The 19,338-nt window shown below is 41.7% G+C and overlaps 1 protein-coding gene across 4 annotated transcripts in view; it reads left to right on the top strand.

Annotated features, from left to right (window-relative positions):
* The window catches only part of LOC147624311 (NAC domain-containing protein 78-like), a 77,952-nt gene extending 63,968 nt beyond the window's left edge, over positions 1-13,984 (top strand). Inside the window, exons 2-6 of one of the 4 annotated variants that reach the window (XR_015269082.1) lie at positions 5,940-6,217; positions 7,651-7,890; positions 8,109-8,208; positions 9,948-11,106; positions 11,229-11,340. Coding sequence is in view for 1 of the 4 variants with exons in the window: in XM_086819299.1 (XP_086675425.1) it covers positions 5,940-6,217; positions 7,651-7,890; positions 8,109-8,129 (539 nt within the window). In the remaining 3 variants the exon portion in view is untranslated. Of the gene's footprint in view, positions 1-5,939; positions 6,218-7,650; positions 7,891-8,108; positions 9,406-9,708; positions 9,782-9,947 lie in introns of those variants that run through there. The other 3 variants (XR_015269083.1, XR_015269081.1, XM_086819299.1) reach the window with 3 other exon arrangements.
* The last annotated feature ends 5,354 nt before the right edge of the window (positions 13,985-19,338 follow it).

Raw genomic sequence — 19,338 nt, 5'->3', positions numbered from 1 at the left:
GTCTTCGGACCAACCTTCGAAGAATTCAAGTTCGACACCAGCGAAGAAGAAACGACTCCTTAGGGCTTTGAAGCTCAAGAAGGAAGGACGTTGTTTTATCTGCGAAGAAAAAGGACACATGCGTAATGAGTGCCCGAAGCAAAAGGGTACCAAGTCAAACGCAGGACCCAAGCCAAAGGCAGCTAACCAGTTGTCTTTGTTAGGTACGTCAATTACTGTACTTTCTCGCCCTAGTACTTGTTCTGATTGTCTGTTCAATTCTAAAGTATTTGGCATGCATGATCTTCCCTGAGTTTATGGAGAAGTGAATAGCCATAAAATTCACATTCTGTTAGTTTGCATAACTTTGTTAACTACAAACTTGTGCTGAAATTGAGTCTTGATACGACACTCAGTGACCATACCTATGAGGTACGTCTACCTGCGGGCAGACAAGTTTGGGATCACAAGGTGGAGATGCTTCCAATCCAGATTCAGGACTACAAAGATACTCTGGAATGCTATGTTATGCATCTGGAAAATGTAGACTTGTTATTAAGGATTGTGTGGTTTAAGACTCTTGAAGTCCAGATAGATTGGTCTAGTCATATTTTTTCTTTTCAGCATAGGGACACCAAGTATAGTATTTTAGGTGATTATATTCATCCCTCCCAGGGACCTCTTGTAAATACAATTGATTTTGGAAATATAATGGATTCTTCTTTGTATACCGCTTTCCATTGTGTCTTGATTCCACTTTCTTCTTTTCTCATCCCTTCGTTGGATGTGAATGAATTAAGTGTGTTTGAGAGCAAAGAATTACAGAAGATACTTGATTCGTTTCAAGACGTATTTCCTAAGGAATTGCCATCGGGTTTACCTCCTGAACGGGCAGTAGATCATCGTATTGACTTGATCCCTGGTGCTCATCCTGTGAGTATTCCACCTTATAGAATGAGCCAAGCTGAGGAAGATGAGTTGGCTAAACAACTCGCAGATTATTTGAGGATGGGTCAGATCCGTCCAAGTAAATCACCTTGGGGTGCACCTGTGTTGCTTAGGAGAAAGAAGGACAATACTTGGAGAATGTGTATAGATTACAAGAGATTGAATAAGCTGACAATTAAGAACCGTTATCCTCTCCCTAGATCCGATGACCTGATTGACCGGTTAGCAGGAGCGAAATATTTCACGAAGATAGATTTACGTATTGGCTATCACCAGATACGTATTCATGAAAGGCATGTCGAAAGAACCGCCTTTCGGACTAGGTATGGCCATTACGAGTTTCTTGTATTACCTTTTGGGTTAACCAATGCTCCAGCCACTTTTTAACAAATGATGAACGATCTTTTTCGTGAACATTTGGGAAAATTTGTGGTGGTGTTCCTGGATGATATTTTGATTTATAGTCGTACTATCGAGGATCATGTCAGACATCTCACGATTGTCTTATCTATTTTAAGACAGAATCGACTATATGCTAAGTTAAGTAAATGTGAGTTCTTTATGACCGACATTATTTACTTGGGACACAAGATCACTAGAGATGGATTGAGCATTGACTATGACCGAGTTCAGAAGGTTTTAGACTGGCCTATACCACGAACAGTGAAACAAGTTCGTTCTTTTCTCGGTTTTGTTGTATTTCTTCGGAAATCTGTACGGGAGTACTCTCAGCTCACACTACCGATGACCGACTTATTGAAAGGTCGCGGACGTAAGTCCAATCAGCCTATCACTTGGAATAACGATTTGGATATGGCCTTCAGACTTTTGAAAGATAAAGTCAAGGAAGCACCTATCTTAGCATTGCCTGATCCTAGTCGGCCTTATGTTCTTGAAACTGATGCCAGTGACTATGCTATCGGGGCTGCTTTATTTCAAGATGGTAGACCGGTTGCTTTTGAAAGTAAAAAGCTAGACGACACTCAATCTCGTTGGCCAACCCTTGAGAAGGAGCTTTATGCTATGATTCATGCTCTCAAGGTTTGGAGACATTTTTTATATGGCTCCAAGTTTGTGATATTGACTGATCATCAGTCAATCAAGTATGTGTGTGATGCGGATGATTTGAGAGGCAGGAAAGCTCGTTGGGCAGAGTTAATGCAAGATTTTGATTTTGAGATCCGTTATCGGGAAGGGTCCATGAATAGTATTGCAGATGCGCTTAGTCGGATTAGAGAGGTGAATTCTTTGTCGTTCACCGAGATTTCTACTGACTTATTTCAGTCATTGAGAGGGCTTTGCAGGACTGATAGTTATTTTGGTCCATTTTGGCAGAAGATCCAGGACGGGAGCTCTTGACCAAGACTCGGTGACTGAGCAGTCTACTATTCAGGCTGCAGGAGGTCAGTGGATGATTCGGAATGGTTTACTATTCCGTAATGACAAAATTTGTGTACCACAGATCTCGGACATTAGGAGTGTCACAACGCCCCTTTTGCTGGACACCCTGGGGTACACAGGACACTATCATTAGTGAAACACACTTTTTATTGGCCGAAGATGAAAGGGTATGTAGAAGATTATGTTCTCAAGTGTCAGATTTGTCAGGCAAATAAAGCTGAACGCTTTAGACAGGCTGGGTTGTTGCATCCTTTGCAAATCCTAGGTAATAAATGGGAAAGTATCTCCATGGATTTTATTACCGGATTGCCAAGAACACATCAAGGCCACGATTCTATTTGGGTTGTGGTAGATTGCTTGACAAAAATGGCTAGATTTTTACCAACCCGGAAGACTATTACAGCTACGCAATTAGCTCGGCAGTTTATCGAGCAATTGTTTAGACTGTACGGGTTACCGCAGGACATAGTCAGTGATAGGGACTCTAAGTTTACGAGTGACTTTTGGAAACTTGTTTTTGAGAAGTTGGAAATAACTTTGAATTTGAGTTCCTTTGATCATCCTCAATCTGATGGCCAGACTGAAAGAGTGAATCAGATTTTGGAAGATATGCTTCGAGCATATGTATCCAAAAGACAGAGTTCATGGGAGGATTATCTTCCTATGTTAGAATATGCATATAACAGTACTAAGCATACGAGTACAGGGTTTAGTCCTTTCATGCTTATGTATGGTTTTCAACCAAGATCACCTGTTACAGTAGGATTCTCAGGACTTCAGCATGATGCAGCACGTAATTTTTTGCAAGATATGCAGGAAATGTTACAAGTTGCCAAGGAATCTATTAGAAGTGCTCAAGACCGAGACAGGTTTTATTCTAATAGACATCGTTCACCTAGAGAGTTCTCTGAAGGAACGATGGTGTATTTGCGAGTTCCGAAAGATTCCGAGACTTTACGGACAGGTAGATCTCCGAAATTATCCCCTAGATACTGTGGACCATTTCGTGTTTCACGAGGACGGATTGGTTCAGTTGCATATGAATTGGATTTGCCTTCTAATGTGAAAGTTCATCCTGTATTTCATGTCAGTAGACTTAAGGAAGTACTGGGTGGAGCAGATCAGTTAGTTACTCCTCAAGAAATTATAGATGTCCAGGACATGACATTTGTTCCGCACGAACCTGAAAAGATTCTTGGCTTTCGTGAACGAAGATTGCGTCATACGCTTATCACGGAATACAAGATCAAGTGGAAGGATCGTGTTGAGGAGGACGCTACATGGGAGACATTGACTTGTCTTCAGATAGATTACCCTGGCTTTTTAGTGAGCTCAGGAGTGAGCTCTTAGAGGAAGGAGAGTATGTCATGTGCAGAGTGTGTATCTACCGTGTGCTATACGCATGCAAGACTAGTTTCGAGGCTTGGGGAAGCTTGGAACTAGGCAGGCTGATTGACGAGTTGAGTTAGGGAAATACTAACGGGCGGGCACCCAAGTATGGACGGGCGGGCGGCCAAGTGTGGACGCCCGATGACCGGCCAAGAGCCTATAAAAGGGTGGCCAAGGTTAGTTATTGATCATAGAGAGTCTCGCGAGTTTGTGAGAGCTCTATGGTCTTAGAGCCTGGATCTAGTGTAGACGTGCACCTGCTTTATGCAACCGAGGTCGACAGCAATCTCGAGGCCCGCGAGGGCAGCTTCGTGGCGGTATGGGACGTCGCGAGGAGGAGATTGGTCGGTACGTCAACCTAGTTAGCTGAGCTCGTGGCTCGGTGGGGACAGCCAAGACTGTGGGCTTGCCCACGGCTGTCATGGTTGGGAGGTGAGTCAGGCCTGCACCCCCTTTGTTGTTTGTTGTTCGTTTGTTTGCAGGATTCGAGTTTCGAACCAAGATCGATCACGAGGGGATCCGTGGGGATTTGACAGAGCAAAGGAGATAGAGAGCTTGTGGACAAGATAACCTTTTATAATAGCATGAAGCTTTATAATATGGCAATAGCCAGTAAGGGTAGCTGTACAAAGCGCTTGGATTGGATTGAAGAAAGTGATTATGAGGAGCTGCCTTATATAGTGAGGAAGGGAACCGTCCGACTGCCCGTAGGAACAGGCGGACAGCCTCATGACCTAGGATAAAACCCATAAAATAGAGAAAGCCCCATAACACTGAGATTCACAATTTCTAACAGTTTTGGGTTGTCTATGAGAACAAGCTGGCCTTAGGGACATTGCCCAAACTCTTCCCAGTTTTCTCGAGGTCTGCTGAGTCCTACATTTTTTGGAAAGATGAGCATTTTGAGCAATAACAGAGTGCCTAAAGGCAGGCGGCTGGACAGGATTGAAGTGGGGAATTCAAGGGATCACCCTAACTTGCATCGTTATAAAAATACAGCCCTGCAAGAAGAGCACTCATTCAGCGTTCTCCAGGGGGGGTGTGCTTGCATCTGTCTTTGCACCCCATGCCCAATCTTTATCAACCTTTAATATGAGGGCAAGGTTAGCAAGTCCTTGGTGAAGAGGGATTTGCCTCCTCAGGTTGCCCAATCTTTTGGAGATGGCTTTCTGCCACGAACCTTCAATATGAGGGCAAAGTTAGCAAGTCCTTGGTGAAGGTTTGCTTTGCTTCTGTCTTTCCACCTCATGTCCAATCTTTTTGGTATGGCTTTCTGCCATCAACCTTCAATATAAGGGCAAGGTTAGCAAGTCCTTGGTGAAGAGGGATTTTCCTCCCCAGGTTGCAACCTAAGATCCTCCATAACAGGGGGTCATTACCTAGATTAGCAGCACTGAAGTGCTCATGGCTGAGGAAAGCAGTCACTTGCAATTCAGTTGCAAGATGAAACAAAGCAAAGAAGGGAAGAGAACCTGGAAAGGGAGGGGGATAAAAGGGGAGAGTAGTACCTAGGGGTAACATGAAAAGACAGAGGCCATGTCATGTCTGCCACACCCATAGGGAGCTAACAGTCATCTCCTTTAATGTAGAAGATAAGATAATATTGTTTTTTCCTCTCAAATTTTTTATTATGTTCTTGTATTACATTAGTTCGTAATTTATGGTATAGGATTCTCATTTGTCAAAGGTATATGTAAACATTTACATACCTGTAATGCTTTGTGTGGCTGTGGGTCATCAACATGGGTTTTCCACTTAAAAAAAATTATATATTAGAAGTCTAATTGTATCTATGCATGTATACATATGTTTACAATTTGCATATGCGTTTGTAAGTAGTTAATAAAATATTCAAGTAAGCAATAAAATGTTTAAATCAAGAAATTTTTTAAGTAATCAAGAAAATATTTAAATATTATCCTAGCTGTATATTACCTGCCAGTCTTTTGGCAAAAAAGAAACTATTCAACCTGATTTTCAAAATTGATTGACATACTAAGAAAAGTTTGTCCAAAACAGATACGTGACATCATGTGTGAATATAATTGACATAAGATGAAGACATGAGTGCTGCCAGAAATGTCAGGATAATTAATACATGGACCCAAGGTTTTTTTTTGTTTTTGTTTTTTTTTTGGGCCGCGGGGGGGGGGGTTCTTTGCTTATCTCTGTGAGGTTTAGCTTTTTGTACTATGATTCACTTCATTTTTCTGGGCTTGCAGAGGTCTCCTGTCTCCAGACAAAAGATTTGGAATGGTACTTCTTTTGCCCCAAAGTGAGAAAGTATCCGAAGGGCAATCGTGAAAATAGGGCCACCCCAATTGGACGGTGGAAACCTTCCGGAAAAGACAGGGCAGTATCATCTGGCTCTCGTTTTGTGGGAACAAGGAAATGCTTGATATACTACGATAGGCAGGCCAAGAAAGAAGAGAGGACTGATTGGGTTATGCATGAGTTCCGGCTCAACGATGAAGAAAGTCAGAGATTAAAAGCAAAGCAGGTGGTTACTTTTCTTACTTGGAAGTTCAGGTGATGATGATCTCCGTACTTAGTTAGCCCCTCGACTATGTGGTGTCACAACTTTTTGTACATCTCTCTCTCTCTCTCTCTCTCATGAGTTTCATGTACTACTTTTGTACTCATAGACCCTTTGCGTTTGTGTAGGCATTAATCTCTCTCTCTCTCTCTCTCTCTCTCTAGAGAGGCCTAGACAAGCACAACTGTCCACCCTCCAACAGCTTGAATGCCCACCCCCATTCCAGCCACACAAGGGCAGCTTCCCTTCAAAGATGCCTTTTTTTATTCTTACTGCTGCTTAAGCGGAGTGAAAATTCCATAATAATTGGTCGGCTTTGCTCTTTAGTGCTTGCTTTCAGATGATATGTAATACACTAAATTGATAGCAACCTCATTATATTGCTCTTGTGTACATGACCTACTGTATAACTTGTGAGAGCTTGCAAATATTGTGAGTCTTTGTTAATGACAAGCTCAATCTTTTCATAGAATGACATCTCCACAAGCTCATGTAGTTCCCACATTGTTAGTCTTGGTCAAACTCTTGCAATTATATTTCTATTAAATTTTACATTTAATTCTAATTAATATGGATGCCATTTGTGTAGAATGAAACAAGCTAGTGCTCTTTGTGCTCATTGAACACACATGCCATGTTGACCATCATAAGTGATTTGTCATATTTTTTGCAAAAGGTACACAGAAAAATTAGACAAGACTCAATTGTGTCGAGACTTGCTGACATAGCTGTCACTAAGTTTACTCCAGCTCCCGCTACAGTGCATAATCTAGGGATCTTTGCTTTTTGCAAGAACTGATCGCAACCTAGGCATATGAAATTTGGCTGATTATATCAATATTATGAGGGTGATGACTTTCTTACGAAGGAATAAATTGTGTGGTGGCATAATTGTAATTAACTAGAAATTCTTAGTCTAGCACAATTTAGCATTATCTCTTTGGAATGCTTGAACGCAGTGAGATTATTGTGTCATTATTGATGATTTAAATAGGTTCATGCCTCCACATGTCCCACTTTCTTACATCAGCCATTGCAATGTACTACATGTTATCCACAAATTCAAGTAACCAACTAGCTCACCACCCAACCATAGCCTCATCTAAAGCAACCCCCAAGCTCCAAGCGTGAGGCTAGACTCAACTCGTTAATAAACAAGTGATGTTACTATGCCAGACCCTAGAGTACTATACCATTAAAGCCCTATATCTAGTTCTCGACTAGGTCATGATTATGCTCTTAAGCCCCCAATAAAAGCACCCCTATTAGTTACAGAGTTGGTTGGTGGAGGCTTTGTTATTGAACTAATGAATTCAGTATCATACTTTCTGTTCAGGAAGTTAGCTGAGCTTTCCTGGAGTGTAAATATTCATACTCACAAGAGCTCTTGGCTGCAGAATAATTTCGTGCTGTGTCGGGTTTTTAAGAAAAGTGGCCGTGGCTCAAAGCGAGGAGAACAATATGGGGCACCCATGGAGGACGAGGAGGTGGAGTCCCTACATGAAACAAAAATGGATGGCTGTGGCTCTGGTAACTCAACTGCAGATCAGCAGAATGCAAGTTCAGGTGATAGAGAGCTTCAGTTTGGTGAGACTTCTACGAATGATGATACTCCTTCGGAGTCAACTGAAACTGAGGTGTGTTACTTTGTTTTCCTTTGCTTTCATCAGCAACCATGCATAACGAATGGCTGTTGCATGTATATGGATCTTGTCATATACATGCATATGAGTTCTCTTGGCTGAAATGAACACGGAGTATGTCAAAATACATGCATGGTTGGTGCATTTTTACCAGGGATGAAAGGTTTTTCTTAGGTGATGTTTTTTTAACAAGTTGATAACGTGATGTGCAGGTAACCCATCCTAAAAGTTAAAGGCAATCATGTATTTGGGTCAGGATTTGACAAAATAGTAGCTTGATCCTTCTTCAACGCAGGGGTTTTTGGTAGACAGGTGCCCCTCTTCTACTGTTTACTTTTGCAAGTAGGCACTTCTGTTTGGCAGATCTGAGCAGCAATTTTGTCATGATGCTGCACTGGCCTTTTAAGCATAGAGTAGAGGCTTTGAGTCATCAATTCGGGCTCCCCTTTTTGATTCATGGATGGTGCCTTTAATAATGTAAAAGGCTATATCAATGCGCTGTGCAGTCATCTTCTCTGTTGTTAAAGCAGTTGCTTTTGACCACAATCAACAGTAAAAGTGTCTTTTTGTGATATACAAGCACATACGAACATTATTTTGGGCACTTACTGAGGAGTTCATCGCGGCTGGACTTTTTGGATCATTGGCCAGCTTTGCTTTTTGTATGCTTTGGTGCTTCTCTTTGGTCTATTTGATATGCCTTGCTAATGGCATGCCTTAAGTGTCAACATTTTGGCGAGTGTCATGTTTGCTTTTTTGAATAAACAGAACATGTCTCTTGATCTGGGTTTCAATGCGAGAGTGGAACTTCATAATAGTTTTAGGACCGACTTCACTATTTGGCATTAAGGTGCCTAAACAATGGTAAGTTAGCCACTTCTGTAGTTTTATCCCATGTAGTCTTGGTAGCTTCTTTTTTCAATCAAAACCTCCCCTTCCTCCTAAAATTGTGATCTATGTAGACATTGCCTCAGCATCTCTCTCTCTCTCTTCTTTCTGCCTATGCCAGACAGTACCAGGCTTTACAGGGTACGAGGGATCGTACAGGTCATAGAATATACCCAACCTACTGACAGGATCTTTTGGTCCATGCATCTGTGGCATCACTAGTAGAGTCGATACCTCCCGAGAGCCAGATGCCCTCGCATCCCAAGATACAGGCCTTTCACCTGTCAGTTGTAGAACCAGGACATTCTTCGCCACCATGGAGATGCCACTCCATGGGCAGGGGATGCCTTCACAGCTCTACGCTTGATTATTGAGGAGGATGGAATTATCTTTGGATGAGGAGATCTGGGACACATTCCTGGAGTATTTCTGGCCATCTTGATTCAAGATTTTCAGTACTACATGTATATGGGAGGCCCGTGTTGTACACAAGTTTTCTATACATCTCATTTTCAATACTTTTATGTTTCCATGTTCACAGTCTACACATGGAACTTTTGTAACACATGTTTCATAGACCCATCGGGTGTTTTGGAGAAGTTAAATCTAGATTCAAAGTAATCCCCTCAAATTTCTACCTACAATCTCCATTGGCACATCACAGGTTGTAATCAAGTCTGAAAGGATGTTTCATAATTGTTATTTTGTTCCAGATTTTGGATCTTGTTCTTTTTGGGCAACCAGCTGACTGTAATGCATTTTTGGTGCTTGGTTGAAGTATGCCTTTTAATGGGTTTTAGTGCTCAAAGGTTTTCCATGAAAATTCAGTGTTAAGAACCATGTTAACATGATGGGTACAAAGATTTCATTAGAATGTTTTTTTTATCACCCTAATGGTGTGCGTTTGTTGGGTGCACCGTGCAGTCAAAGAACATGCCTGTTGAAATATAGGTTGTTGTGGAGGGGTTTGTGGATTGTACATACAGTAATACCCAGATGAAGTATGCCTTTTAATGGGTTTTAGTGCTCAAAGGTTTTCCATGAAAATTCAGTGTTAAGAACCATGTCAACATGATGGGTACAAAGATTTCATTAGAATGTTTTTTTTTTCTGATACTAAAATATCACCCTAATGGTGTGCGTTTGTTGGGTGCACCGTGCAGTCAAAGAACATGCCTGTTGAAATATAGGTTGTTGTGGAGGGGTTTGTGGATTGTACATACAGTAATACCCAGATGATGTAGTTTAGGAGGCAATCTAAGGATTTGCTTGTTGAACTGCTTTTGGAGAATGCAAGGGAGGAAACGTATTGTGCCTTCATGGGTCTTACTGTGATGGTGGGGTGTTTTGAAGTAATTACTTGTGAACCTTATCTAGGTGAATCACTCATTCTAGTCCTGATGAAGAGGAAATTTATATTCAAGTATGGTGCAGGAGGCCAAGCCATGGATCTATTTTTATCTACAGCTACTCTGGAAGATATTTGTTTTGCTTTGTTTTTTGGATATTACTAGTGCAATGTTTCAAAGCAGAGGAAACTGAATGAGCGTAGCAAACTAGTTCAAGAATTTCAGAAGCTGAGGACAACTGAAAACTGCAAGTATCGAGATGAGATTTCAAGAGATTCCAAGAGACTGTTTTACAGGGCACCATGCTCCTTGAAAAATAGACTGCAATGAGCATAGATTGGGCTATTGCAGGCTATGCAAGCACAGCCCTTACCTGTTACTTGCTGTGCAGATTTGTATCCATGAAAAGTGTTCTTGTGTGGGCTCATTTGTGGACTAGGATGAACATGTCCATCGATTCAGTTCAAAATGAGGCTCCTTAAGTTCTCAGAGGAGAATTCATACACAAAGGAATGCGTGTGAAGTTGTAGTTCATCTCAGTGAAGCCAGCAAGAAGGCTGTTGAAGGACTTGATTCGATCACAGGCTTTAGTGCACAGACTTGATTACTTTGCAGACATGTTCAAAATATGTATGTTGACACAGGCTCTTTGGAAAACTTGATCTGGAAGCTACAACTTGTGGAAGTGTTTTTGGGGCTCTCAAGTCTAAAAGAGCTTGTACAATTTGATGGATATTAAAAATTTTTTTGTGTTGTTTTTAAAGTTTACCAGTAATACGCAGATTTATCCCCAAGATCTGTCCTTGGAGCAGGGAAACTGAGTTTTATGGCCTTAAAGTCAGAACTGCTATTTAAGAGTTGTGAAAAGTGGCAGGCTGCCATATTGTAAGAGCTTTCTGAAAGGCATAGTGGAGAAGAGAGCAGCATCAGCATACTTGAAACTGCAGAAGTGTGGCTGCTGCATGAGAAACAGGTCATACACATTGCTGGACATTTACAACAGGAAATCTTGAAATAAGTATGAGACTTCTCGCAGTAGCTATATTGATGCATGACGGAGTTTTCTTCTTCTGATACTGGCTTGAAACTTCTCAGGGCATATCAAGGGGATTTTTGTAGGATTAGTGGGGCCTTGAATCGCCCTCGAGCTTTCAAAGGCAAGAACCAAAGCTGTAAAGACTTTCAATTTGGGATAAAAAAAGTTGATGTATACTGGCCTGGCCTCAATATGTGTCATAATAATGATGTCACATCCTGTGCTTTTCTTTTATTGAGAGTTCCAGCTTTTGAGGAATACTTCTCAACTCTCAATTACATAAGGTAAGCGTTCTTCTCTGCCTTCACTGGTCATGTATATGAGGTTCTGCTCTTCATTACCTTGCAGCAAAACACTCTTACCAGGAAGGCAGTGAATGATTCATGAAGTTGGTCAGCAGTCTCAAATGTTATTTAAAATCTAACTGCGGCCGCTTTGCTTATTATTCTGCTTTCCTTGAGAATGTTCGCTTGAAATTTGACTACTTGTCATGTCCTGGACTTCCTATTGGATCAACTTGAGTAATTACGGTTTTGAATGAGCTGTACGCACTTTACAGTGAAGAGGTATATGATGCGCTGATGATATGCTGATGTAAATGCTGATGTAAACACTGATGTAAACACTGATGATATGCTGATGTAAACGCTGATGTAAGTGCTGATGGTATGCTTATGTAATCAACGTAGCAGAGAGGGCTGCTGTCCCACGGTGTGGCCTGTAGCAGAGAGTAGGCTGCTGTCCTGAGATGTGGCCAGATAGTAAAACGCTGAGGTGCAAGGCTTGCGTCGGTGGATGCAGGCTCTGGTGACAAGGGTGCTGCGGTACCTAAGGTGGTAGGTGAAGAGCAGAGAGGGCTGCCGTCCCGAGTGGTGTAGTGGTGCAAGCTCTGATGACAAGGGTGCTGCAAAACCTGAAGGGTGCAGGCTCTGGTGACAAGGGTGCAGGCTCTAGTGACAAGGGTGTTGCGTACGTATAGCACCTGAGTGATGCAAGCTCTGGTGATGGGGGTGTCGATGGTGAAGATAAGCAAAGAGTGGGCTGCCGTCCCGATGGTGTGATGTAGCAGAGAGTGGGCTGCTGTCCTGATGGTGAGAGCTGAGTAAAAATACTGAAGTGCTGCATGTAGCAGAGAGGGCTGCTGTCCCATGAGCTGTAGTAAAACGCTAATGATATGCTGATGTAAACGCCGATGTAAAAGCTGATGAAGTGCTGCCGTAAGCACTGATGATATGCTGATGTGAATGCTATGTAAACGGCGATATAAATGCTGATGTAAGCGCTGATGATATGCTGATTTAAACACTGATGTAAACACTGATGTAAGCGTTGAATGTAGCAGAGAGAGCTGTTGTCACATAGTGTGGCTTGTAGCAGAGAGGGCTGTTGTCGCGGGATGTGGCCAGATGAAAAACGTTAAGGTGCTGTCCTGTCAAGTGATTATGATGAAGCAATGTGGTGTAGAAGTAGCAACAACAGCAAATGGTACGGGATATGTACGAGAGATCAGAGCAAAACAACATCGGATGAAATATGTGAGTGAGTGTATATATAATGGTGAGTGATCATATGTACAAAAGCCCTTTGATGTGAGGGCAAAAGGACGAAAGGACCATATGTACGAGAGATCAGAGCAAAACAACATAGCATGAAATATGTGAGTGAGTCTATATATAATGGTGAGTGAACATATGTACAAGAGCCCTCTCATGTGACGTGACTGTGAGTAGAAAGACCATTGCAGAAGCAAAGATGATGTTGGAGTTGCAGCACGTTCGGTGAGGAAGGCTTGCGTCCATTTGAGGCAAAGCACTCTGAAAGGTGGTCGGTGTTGAAGGCTCATGTCGGTGGATGTAGAGGCACTCCGAGGTGGTAGTGGCAGCAGAAGATGAGGTGATGCAGGGTGCTCGGGTACCTGAGGTGGTAGATGAAGAGTAGAGAAGATTGCTGTCCCGAGTGGTGTAGTGGTGCAAGGTGTGATGACAAGGGTGCTGCAAGAGCTGAAGGGCATAGGCTCTGGTGACAAGGGTGGTGCGTACCTGAAGGGTGCAGGCTATGGTGACAAGGGTGCTACGTACCTGAAGGGTGGTGAGGAGCAGAGAGGGTTGCCGTCTGGAGTGGTGCAAGCTCTGGTGACAAGGGTGCTGCGTACTTGAAGGGTGCAGGCTTTGGTGACAAGGGTGCTGCATACATGAAGGGTGCTGAGGAGCAAAGAGGGCTACCGTTTCGAGTGGTGCAAGCTTTGGTGACAAGGGTGCTGCGTACCTGATAAGTGTTGATGGTGAGGATAAGCAGAGATAGACTACCGTCCCGATGGTGTCATGTGCATGAAAATGCCATGGACATTCTCAGAAGCTCATCCAAAAGAGGCAACCAGAAAAAGAGCATAAGAACCAAAGTTGGAGCACAAGATATAGAAGTGACTAGTTTGGACTTGGAGCAAGGGCATGGAAGGCATGGGATGCTGTCGGGCTGAGCCATATAAGGATCCAGGAGGAGCTGTCGGTTGAGCCAGATAAGAATCCAGGAGTTGTCGGTTGAGGCGGCTGCCTGCAGGCGCATTTATAGTTATGGATTTTATGAATTATTGTGTCTAGTAGGCTGGCCGATTGCTGGTCGGCCAGCACTCCAAGAAGTCCAAGAGACTATAAAAGGCCAAGGTGCTCATTGTGTTAGATCATTCAACTCTCTAGGAGTTGGGTCCTTAGGGTCCAGCTTTAGGACTAGATTTTGGTGATGTTCATGTTTTCCAAGAAGGCAGCCTATGGCTGTAGATTAGGGGTACCTTTTTGTACCATATTAATATATTGAATTTTGAGCATTTCTCTCTCTCTCTCTCTCTCTCTCTCTCTCTCTCTCTCTCTCTCTCTCTCTCTCTCTCTCTCTTCTGTTTGCATTTTTTTAGGGCTGAAAGAAGACCCCAGAGGTTTTGCGTGTAGCATCAGGCTCAGCAAAGCTATACACTGATTTAGTCCCATATGATGGTGTACAGGTCCAAGGTACATGAAAATACACGACGAGTACAAAGCCCAAGGCAAGGAACGCAGAATCGGGAAGAGCTCTCGGGAGGTTTGTTGGTGGTGTTCCACAAAGCCAAAGGGGATGGCAGTCTTGTGAGCCAGATAGGCTCTCGGGCAACGGTCCCAAGGGAGGTGTATTCTCCAAGGGGTGACGTGAGAGTACCAGACTCATTTCTCAGGAATGAAGACCAAGACAATGTTCAGAGTCAGGGCAGGAATGGATTTGGGACTAGATGGAACAGATGCATAGATCTTATTCTGAGATAGAGTGGTTTTGGAGACCGGGCCAGGTTTTCAGAGAAAAGGGTTTGCCAGAGTTGGATGGATGACAGAGGGGCTTCGGGAATGAAGTGGGATGATGACAGTCATCCAAGAACAGGTTGGAAACACTTGAGCATTCACAAACTTGCTTAAGTGAAACGCAATATATAAAGCATAAAGACACAAAGAAATACGTTAGAGTGCACATTGAGAAGGATGTAGAATGATCAAATAATTATGAAAAACTTTGCAAAGTGATATCAAATTTTTGATACAACATGGGTGGTAAACAATTATTCAAATGAAATACTGTAAGAATAAGGACCACACCATGACCACATTATTGCACAAGTATTATATCAAATGTGGACTTTGTTAGCACAATGAAACATACACAAACACTTGAGAGTTCCCAAACTTACATCAATGAAACACATAAATAACATTGAGACACAAATTTACTACAGTGAAAACACAATACAAAGCATTGAGACATAAAGTGATACATTGAAGAGTGCACTTTGAAGGGTGTAGTGTGGTCAAATAATTAGCAAAGGCTATACAAAAAAAGCGTCAAATATGTAAAGGAAATATCACATGGATAAGGATCATTTTGACCACATTGCACAAGTTGCAATTCAAATATGGATCACATAAGCATGCTCAAAGGAAATACCGTAAGAATAAGGACCACCATGACCACATTATTGCACAAGTATTATCTCAAATGTGGACTTCGTTAGCACAATGAAACATACACAAACATTGAGAATTCACAAACTTATATCAATGAAACACATAAATAACATTGAGACACAAATTTAATACAGTGAAAACACAATAAAAAGCATTGAGGCATAAAGCGATACATTGAAGAGTGCACTTTGAAGGATGTAGTGTGGTCAAATAAAGCAAAGGCTATACAAAAAAAGCGTCAAATATGTAAAGGAAATATCACATGGATAAGGATCATTTTGACCACATTGCACAAGTTGCAATTCAAATATGGATTACATAAGCATGCTCAAATACACATATAAACACTTGAGCATTTTGAAATTTGTAAAATAAAGCGTGGTAAGTAAATTATAATAAAAGAGATAAAGCAACAAATAGTTGACTTCGAGCACAATACATGTTTATCATTCCATTAGGTACAAAAGGAGGAAAAATGGGCCATGTAAGGTAAGGATTAGGAAGTGACAGTTAATTAATCAAGGGTGAAAAGGGAGGTAGCTAGCCACTTTCTCCCCTATATTGGGGGCTAGTGTATAAAAAGTGTCCCCCCTACTATAGTTAGAGGGTAGTCCCCCTAATTTTTGACTTTTTTTTGCTTTTTTAAAATTGGGCCATTTTAAAAAACAACCTTTTTTGGGGGAAAATTCAAATTATGCCCCCCGCCCCCCGCCCCCCTCTCTCTCTCTCTCTCTCTCTCTCTCCCACCATCTTCTCTTTCCCTCCCTCTCTCCTTTCTTCATAGGTTTCCCTCCCTCTCTCCTTTCTTCATAGGTTTCTCTCTCTCTCTCTCTCTCTCTCTCTCTCTCTCTCTCTCTCTCTCTCTCTCTCCTTCTTAGCTTTCTCTCTCTAGAACTCAACCGTGGTACATACCACCATGGATCTCTCTCTCTCTCTCTCCTCTTTTATTCCCGACACCATCGACACCATTCCCTCTCCTTTCTTCATAGCTTTCTCTCTGTAGGACTCAACAATGTTGCAGACCATCATAAATTTCTTTCTCTCCCCTCTTTCCTGATAAATTTATAGCTTTCTTCTCTCTCTCTCTCTCTCTCTCTCTCTCTCTCTCTCTCAAAAGAAGAGGCATCATATCAACTTGATGTTAGACAAGGAATATGCTACACATGGAGGAGTTCTCATGAAAAAGCACTGCTAGACAAGCACAAAAGGGTGATGGATGGCTAGATTTTTTCATATTCTCTTCTCTTCTATACAACAATAACATAAAGAGATAAGAGTACTTACTACAAGGGAAAGTACTCTCCTACTATAATATATAAAGGTCAGGCCATAGTGTGAACCCAGCTACATGAGTTGGTGCTATAACTATGCCATAACTCTAGTACACCAAATTAGATGTCACACAGCCTATTAACCACTCGCCATAATCTCATGAACCCAGCCAGTGGTTTAAGTGGGGAAGCTATCACACCCAGGTGGGTCACTACGTCTGCAGCACTAGTTGAGCTTGATATCTCAACATCAAAGGTATACCCTTGTGACACAAGTAGTGTATATGGGCTTTGATCTCCTATTATATGGGTTCGTTTTGAGGAATCCATGTGGCCACCTTCTGGTGGGGGGTTTGGGCCTATCCCACTCACCGTGTGCTCTTCAGCCATGATTGATGCCTTTATAATTCTACCACCCCCTCCTCCTTGAACCTAGAATTCTCGACTACCTTATCCCTCTGCAAAGCTTGTAGATGCACAAGGCCTCCATGCCTGCCGGTGTTCCTTGTTGTATCTTTTATCTTAGATATTTAACAAGTTAAAAAATGAGGATGGATAACCCTTTTATAATAATAGAAATTACTATTTTTAGCAAATAATCATAATTTCTAAATATTCAAATTTGAATATTCAAATAAAAAAATTAAAAAACACTTATTCAAACCTTTGTGCTTTAATTTCTTGGCATGTCTCTTGATCCTTTATAGTTGGCATGTCTAGAAAACCAATTGAATAGTTCACGAATAGAGTTGCTTCTTGTTTTTCCACACCCACGGCATGTAGTTCGGAAGTAGTTAGTTCGTGCTTAATAGTGTGATTTCTCCATGCCTTGGGTGTTCCATACAAACAAGGGTCAATGTTCTCTGATGAAATATGGTCCATGTTCTCTAACAAAATATGGTCCATGTACATAGAAAATGTGCTTCATATGCAAAAAAAAAGGTGAATTAGTGACCTTTTATCATTTTAATCAAATTATTGTAAGGCATTCTTACCCATACCAAATAATATGTTATGTCTTTTTCTCCCCATGCATCCACAATAGCCTTTATAAGCTTCTTGATGGGGCCATCGTGTAATCATCCGTAGTTTCGTTGAGCTCTTGTTTGTCTCAAGAGTTTGACGAGGTTTCAATCATAGATAAACCATCTTTGGATGGCTTGCTTGATTGGTTGTGTGCTTGCATACAGCTTTCCAACATTCCCACATTGTTGTCACTTGCTTATCATAAGCATAGATTAACCATCTTTGGATAGGTTGCTTAATTGGTTGTGTGCCCCCATTGTTGTCACTTTCTTATCATCATCATGGGTTGACCTTCTAGATTTCCCTCATCCCATTGATACATCTGCTACTAGGACATGCCCTGTGTGCTTCATGATTTCTTCTCATTCTTGTTAAGATGTACATGTCCTTTATGGAAACCCCATTCTAGAGTATAAACTTTCACATTATTCAATGCATGCATCTCATAGTTATAGTGGCCTAGTAGATTAAGGGTAATCAATATGAAGCCACAATACCTTATCAAGTATCCTTATCTCTGCATGCAGTGCACAAATATGCATCTCTCTAGGCATATAGGTAATATTGGATCTAAATTAGGATCCTTGGGGACAAGTTATGCTTGTGATTGAGGAAGTTGCTCCATCTTTCTCAACTTCTCTTTGCATATGGGCTTCTTTTCCTATGACTCCATTTGCTTCATTCTATCTCCAGTTGGAGATCTACCTAGAGTCATTGCATAGCGGCACCAATTGGTTGTGTTCATGCTTGCCATACAATACAAGAATGGATTTGTGGTGTTTATAGATCCACTTATTCCATACTACGTGCGTTTCAATACCTTCAAATATGCACTCATATGCCACACTACTGTGAAGCTCCCCCAACATCCTCCATACAAAGAAGGTCCCCATTATTTTGAGCAATCGAGGGGATTTCAGTGTGCGAGAATAACCATTTGAGAGTCTCATAGCTCTCATTTAGGACCTAAACTGAACTTATCTAACAAAGTTCACCAAAGTTCTATTTCTCAGTGTACACGATAGCCTAGTTTAAGACCTTTGAACCATAGCTTTGAGATAGCATGATGATATCCCTTCCTACTTATTCCAACTTAATCACAAGCCTCCACCACTTCCTCTATTAGCTTCACCGAATCATAAAGATCATGCAAGACTTCTTTAGTAACCATTCTACAAAGGTCAAAACACTCTAGAAGCTTAAGCATCTCAATCACATCATGCTTATTGATTGAGTACTTGACCATGATGATTCTATCACTACGTTCTTGAACGTCAAACCCTATAAATTTTTCAAGATAACCTCGAGCTAGCTCCATCCTTTTCTTCCTAGCACCCCCTCTCTCTACCAAGTTGCCAACATTCTTCATTTTTTACACCACATCCTTAGCCCAAGGGGAGTGCTTTTGAGGTGGCTAAATTTTCTTAAGAATATTCCTTCTCCCACTTCTTGTTTTTTTCTCTCAAGTGATTCACCTCTTCTTGAGATGATTGAAAGAGTGAACATAGAGCATCCATCTTCTTGTGGTGGGTTTTTTCTTGTAGAAAATCAATTGTCTTACCAAGCCCTTGAATGGCTTGGTTATATATTCCCATCATCATTTCAACATGGGCTCAATGTTAATGAGAAATATGCACGTGGTGGTTGAGCCTTGTGTAATAGCCCAAGAAACCATTCCTACCATCATTAATGAAACGAACATCATGAAAGGTTTTAAACGGAGGAGGCTTATTAGTGGTGGATGGGTCTACACTACCCCCTTATAGAGAAAAAAGGGACCTAGACTATCATGTTGCGGACAAAGTACATTGAGGTGCTTTAACATTGATTTGGATTTGGTATATGTCAGCATAGAGGATCAAGTGGCTGACATCTTCATGAAGGCATTGGGTAGT

Source organism: Cibotium barometz, chromosome 25 (genome assembly GCF_041138505.1).
Source record: "Cibotium barometz isolate CiBa-2024 chromosome 25, ASM4113850v1, whole genome shotgun sequence".
In the NCBI taxonomy this organism is placed as follows: Eukaryota; Viridiplantae; Streptophyta; class Polypodiopsida; order Cyatheales; family Cibotiaceae; genus Cibotium; species Cibotium barometz.
Note: the sequence above shows the minus strand (reverse complement) of the source record. Positions and strands in the feature narration are given on the sequence as shown.